This window comes from Ambystoma mexicanum, chromosome 8, assembly GCF_040938575.1.
Source record: "Ambystoma mexicanum isolate Mex_15411 chromosome 8, UKY_AmexF1_1, whole genome shotgun sequence".
Taxonomy (NCBI): Eukaryota; Metazoa; Chordata; class Amphibia; order Caudata; family Ambystomatidae; genus Ambystoma; species Ambystoma mexicanum.
Window position 1 is genome coordinate 691,937,502 of NC_090929.1, and position 6,000 is coordinate 691,943,501.

Here is a 6,000-nt window from a genome sequence, read left to right on the forward strand (position 1 = left end):
TTCAGGTCTGCAACCGTATGCACTCGTGCCCGACTTTATGATGTAGCCATGCCAACGCTTTGTTCCTCAAAGCATCTCTTGGCTCACTCCTCTACATGAGTGATGACGACGTTTCTCTTGCCCTGTATTAGTTGGCTTGTTTTTTTACTTACAATCAATGGCATTTGGTTTTTCCTTAGGCGAAGGCCCCTAGGCATGTGGGTTGGCGTATGAGCATATTGTTTTGAGCTAATGATTTTAACGGGGACTTTCCGGAGCTGTGCTCAACTGCGTGGGGCGGGAGAGGACGGGGAGGGGGGCAGGGGCACCAAGCTTGTCTGGATTGCTAACGAATAAGCCAGAGATGGAGCCTGGATTGGAAAATTGCCCACTCCTTTCAGATACCCCACCCATCTCAGTTCTACTTCTCGCTGCTGTCAAGGTGTCTGACAGTATTTATCTGCAGACGTCCTTGGTAACTCATCCGCCCTCAGTTTAACTGCCTCAAGCCATTGCCTGAACCCTGTTCGGTTGTCCATCTTTATAAGGTGTGCCAGTCTGTGGGGACTGACGGCCCAGCTGGGCTTGGGCCGATTTGACACGAGTGGGGCTGATGGAGTTGGTGAGCCTGGGGTGAAACTCTTTGAGCCGGATGCTTTCTCTAAAGTAAACATGAAAAAGGGTCACATCGAAATGTAAGAAATTGTAAAGCGTTTAAATGGTTGTGATATGATAAGATAGGTTATTTATAACGTGCTTAATACCCAGAGGTTTCTAAGTGCGGACCCGGAGATCGAACCTTTGTTTCTCTGTGTCTTCTTGTTTCCAAGACTGCACGTTGCCCCTGAGCTATCCTCCCGAGACTAATTAATATGGCAACAAAAGAAGGAAAAATGGGCATGTGGCAGACAGGAATGGCTATTAACTTTTAGGGTTTTAAACATCTAACACTGATATTATGTATATGTAGATGGACACAGCAAGGCGGTTAGACGGGTGAAGGGCCCTGGGTAGATGTATAGGTAGTCAACGAGGACAGTGTGGAAGCAGAAAGAAAGGTAGATAGGCAGGCACACAGACAACCACAAAAAAGAGAGAGAGGTAGAGCGGGAGCAAGGGGTGGACCGGCAGGTAGGGGGAGGGGCGGATGGGTGGATAGATATATGTTGATAGACCAAAACAGACATATTGATATCTAGCTGGCTAGGTAGATAGAGCAAACGAACGACAGAGATACCTAGGTGTACAGTGACCAGATTTTGAAAATAAAAAACCGGGACAGGCCACTGACATAGAAGTGGGACTACAGCTCTAGCTGTGAAACTAGTCCTACTTCTATGTGGGTGGCCTGTCCCGTGTCATGTTGATTGAGTGAGGAGAGGGGCCAGGGTTCCCGAGACTATTTTAAGTTTTAAAAATACCATCCTATTTTTTGGCCAAACTGATGGATAAATTATGTCCCCAAATCCCGGGGCAGGGTTTTTTAAACTTAAAAAGTCTCTGGACCCCAGGACGGAGGTGCAAACACCTGAACAGTCCCAGCGAAACTGGGACATCTGGTCACCCACCTAGATGACTATATATACTATAGCTAGCTATAGATACATTTCGATGGACATAGAGATGGATAGATAATCAATACCTAGATAGCTATACCGAATATAGCCAACCACCTAGCTATGTAGGTAGACATAGAGATAGATCGTCACTGATAGAGAGATAGATAGGTAGATAACCATAGCTAGGTAGACAGAAAGCTAGACAGGGATTTATAGATTGGCAGGTAGACAGGTAGATAGACAGACCGATACGCTAGATATGCTCACATAGGCAGATATCGATAGCTAGATTAGTAGGTAGGTAGATATATAGCCTGGAGTGCTGGTGGATGCTGGGTGGCTGTGCACAGCAGCTCGCAGTAAGCGGCGCTTTGCGCTGAGCGTCCCGTCCCGTCCCGCAGCATCCGAGCTGATGACAGTCTCAGCGCATCCCCGCGAGACACGCACGGCGGCAGCAACGGGACCCCGGCGACAGTCCCCTTAGCTGTGACCCTCTCTCTGGTCGCAGGTTCGGGGGCGGAGATCCCCGCCACCCATACATGTCTCTGTCACAGCGAAACGATGTAAACATATATTGTTACGCTCGCTAGAGGCAGAACCGATTTGGATGAAGTTGTTCACTTAAGATCTGGGGGAACTTTAGAAGTGTTTCTTCGTGGAAAGCGCTAAGTGAACGTGCAGGGAAATAGCCCAGGCGCCCAGGACGAGAACGATGTGTACAGTACAGCGAAATGCACGGTTCAATTGTGGGAATCGAAAACTTAAAAATGTAAACGAAATGTATTGACGAAGCGATTGACACAACTCAAAATTAAAAAAAAAAGATGAGAAAAATCAGCAACACACGCGAAGGTCTAAATTTCACGGGGGGCGGCTTCTATGGAATTTGGGGAACCAACCTGGTCTCCGATGCACCTTTCAGTGCGGCCCGGGGCACTTGGCAATCCTGGAGAAGAGTGTGGCCGTGACGCGCAGAATAAAAGAGCAGAATTCGACCTGTTCCCACTCTGGCCACATTATTTGCACACCAATTAACCACCATTGTCAGGGCCATTTGAAAGGGTGTAGGTCCCTTATTATATAGACATTTCAGGCATCCATCATAATAATACCGCGTGCACCCGTGCAAACATGTCGCTGCTGCAGAAATGCACCAAGGCTTATTCGCACATTTGCGGATGGGCTGAGTCGGCTGTGCCGAGGGTTCGATCTAGCGCATTGCAGGCTGGCAGCATGTCAGTAACGAGGACTTCACTCGCCAGCTGTACTCCCGAACACTTCTGCAAGGCATTTTGTTTGGCTTTTCTTATAAATAATACCTTTTTTTGTTGGCTAACGTAAAAGCATATTCCGACTTTTTTTTATTTATTTATTACAATAAAAAAAATGGGCATGCGTCAGTTTGACTATAAAGCCATCAAACTGGGGCTTTCTCGAGTGCGCCTTCCGAGGCGCCCCTTTCCCTGTAAAAAGCGGGGCAGCAGAGGAAGACAGAGACGGATTTAACCCCAGCGCTCCAGGGGGACCCCGCAGAATGTGACTCCCATTGAAAGCCGTAAGTCATCAAAGGGCCCTCCCGAGGGGCCCCGCCTCCCAGGGAGCGCCGCCGCGGGCCCAGCCCAGCAGCAAAGCCGTCGGAGATGCTCCCCCGAGCCACATCTCGGCCGCCTTCAAAGCAGATTATGCAAAGCGCGGGCGTGGGGTGAAAGGGGGCGCTTTAGATGTCAGCGCACTGTTGTCAGGGTTAGCTGCATTCCGCAGAGGCTCGTTTTTCCGAACCCTCCCTCCATTTCGCGTCTGTCCCGGAGCACGTTCTTAGTCTGTCCCGTGGGCCTTCGTGAGGTCGAATTCGCCTCATCCCCGCGTCTGGGTATCTCTGCTCCTCCGCTATTTCTTACCACCTCCAATAACCCAACAGAGGTCTCTCCCAAATTCCCAATGTGGCTGGCATAATGAATAGCTCCCCGTTTCTTCTGATTCGATCCCACCCGTAGTGTGCTTATGGACAGAACAAGTCCTGTCGGTAATTCGGGGTCCCCTGGAAATGCCCCTCTCGCTCAACAGCAGCCCTACACACATTGTACAGATTTTAGGAGCCAGTGTGAACAGCTCAGCAAGTTCCACGAACCTGCCACCTCTGTGTTTTCACTCAGATTTCTGCAACGCGCGCGTTAACCCACTGCGCCACCCTACTGGCCCATGGACTAAGGTGACACAGACGCTGGATCCATAATTCACCAAGAATTGCAAAATACTTCTTCGTACATTCCGTCCAGGTGTAGCCAATTAGTGATCCACGGGAATGCGCCCACCCGGCAAGGAAGGATGTATGTGACGTCTTCGAATATTTTTCTCCTAATGAGGATTTCACCGAAAAAACGAAATTGACGTATTACTTGTTATACTTTTTTATTTTTGCAATGCAGGGGAGACCACTGCACCGCCCCACCCCTCCCTACCATAACTTATACCCTGACCCCACACCCCACCTATTATGCATTACACATATACCATTTCGCCTACCATTTTCGGTGAAATATATGTTCAGTGAAATCTACTTAACGAGTACCGAAACCCGCCTCACCTGATTTCCAATACACCATTCTCTTATCATTGCATATTTCCTGTTAATTGATTCAACATGTGGGGGGGGGGGGGCTTGTTTGTTTCAATTCACTTTTATTAGGAACACTCTCAAGAATCTCAACATCTTAAGATGTCACAAATGCGAGTGTTTTATACAAATGCACCTCGCAAAACAAATCACTAGTAATTGATATTTAAGCATTGTGTCTATCTGTGCTCCCTAATGCCTGTGGCCTATGGCGGGTTAGAAATAAACACATAAAATAAATAATATTCTGGAGTCGTGCCACATCACATTTCGCAAAAAATAACACACATAATAGAGGAATTTCACTCAGAGACAAAGCACGCCAAATTAGATAGAGACATTGAGGTGTGTTAGGCGGAACACACGATTACAGGATTTCGAGATATTTCCCTGGACATCTACTTTGGTTTCGTTGAAAACGCACCGCAATCGCATACGTACTCTTTCTATAAGGCCTGGACATCGATCATAATGTGCAATAGCGGCGTCGAATGATCGAGAAGCGCGCCTGCTTATCTATCACCTTACCGACCCCCAACACAATTAAACAAACATTACACTTCTGATTGCGGCCTGTGGAATTCAAAATTAGCCATAGGGCAAGACATCAGCTCTCAACAAAACGACGCACTCAATTATTAGAGATGAACTTAATTTGAAGAAACGGTCGTTTGATCTGCGACTGTCCTCTGGGGGATGGGCCCCTTGTCTGCGCCATGTCAAATCACCCTGACTTCCCTGGCAAATGGCGAATGTGCTTGTTCTATCTACACTGTGCGACGTCCACACATGGGTGTGCGAGCGCCTAGCGGCTCTTTATTGGCAGCGCTGCCTGACGCACGCCTCCTCATTCATTCACTCAGTCATTCTGGCTTTGATGGTGCGCTCTCCTGCCCACACGCCCCTCAACCGGAAGACCAGCACCTGCCGGTTTTCGGGGACTTGCTCCACAAGCCGATTCCCATCGCAATTCTTGCGCAGTTACTTTTAGTTCTAGGAAAGGTCGGAAGATCCAGAAACTTTTCCTCGCGCCAGAAAGTAAGCTACACAAGGTCCAATTCACCACTCTGAAAATGCACATGCAAAGTGGAAGTGGGCATTCATTCACCGAGTGCCACATAGCGTTGCCTGCTGCCATAAGGCCGTGGCATGGACGCAACGACCCTTTAGAGAAAGCGAGGAACCCACTGTGACTTACCAGGCATGGCAGAGCTGGAACAGGGTAGAGAGAAGGAACACGAGGCCGCAGGGGCCCCTGTGACACATAATCCCAAACGAGACGGCCCCAAGACGCTGCGTAAACAGATAGTTTCTCAGTTCCTGTACCCGTGCCTCCGGCTAGGCTCGGCCTAGCTCCCAACGTCTTCGGGGGTGGGTAAGCGATCCAATGTGGGCCGCCGCCGGAGAAGCGAAAGAGGGCTGCGAACTTCCTCGCCACAGATTATCTACTTAATTAAAGATTTTCCCTCTAAGCTCTTCAGCCAATCAGGTCTCAAGTGCCAGAGAGAGATTGGGTTGATCAAAAGAGCTCCCCGGGCTCCTAGAAGACAAACGCACTGAGCAAAGGGCCGTGTATAAGCGAGAGAGAGAGAGGGAGAGAGAGAGAGTTCTAAGGCCTGTGGAAACAAGACATGGATACTTCCCTCCGTGATACCAGCGACGTTTTTTTTCGCCTCATTTAAAGCAAGAATCAGAGATACCGTGTTGTGTACTCTTGAGTCTCACTCAACTGCGTTGGGAGTACTGGCAGGCGAGGCCTGCTAGGCTGGCATAGTTTGGCAGTGCCAGTTGTAATCGCAGGGCATTGTTCGGGATATCCACTCGAGGCAGCCTATCTTGCCCCCCCCC

General features: G+C 49.1%; 1 protein-coding gene across 1 annotated transcript in view; it reads right to left on the reverse strand.

The window, feature by feature from the left end:
- WNT8B (Wnt family member 8B) overlaps window positions 1-5,639 on the reverse strand; it is a 659,832-nt gene extending 654,193 nt beyond the window's left edge. The window contains exon 1 of the mRNA XM_069610494.1: window positions 5,351-5,639. Coding sequence (XP_069466595.1) covers window positions 5,351-5,418 — 68 coding nt within the window. The 5' untranslated portion in view covers window positions 5,419-5,639. The remainder of the gene's footprint in view (window positions 1-5,350) is intronic.
- Window positions 5,640-6,000: the final 361 nt, after the last annotated feature.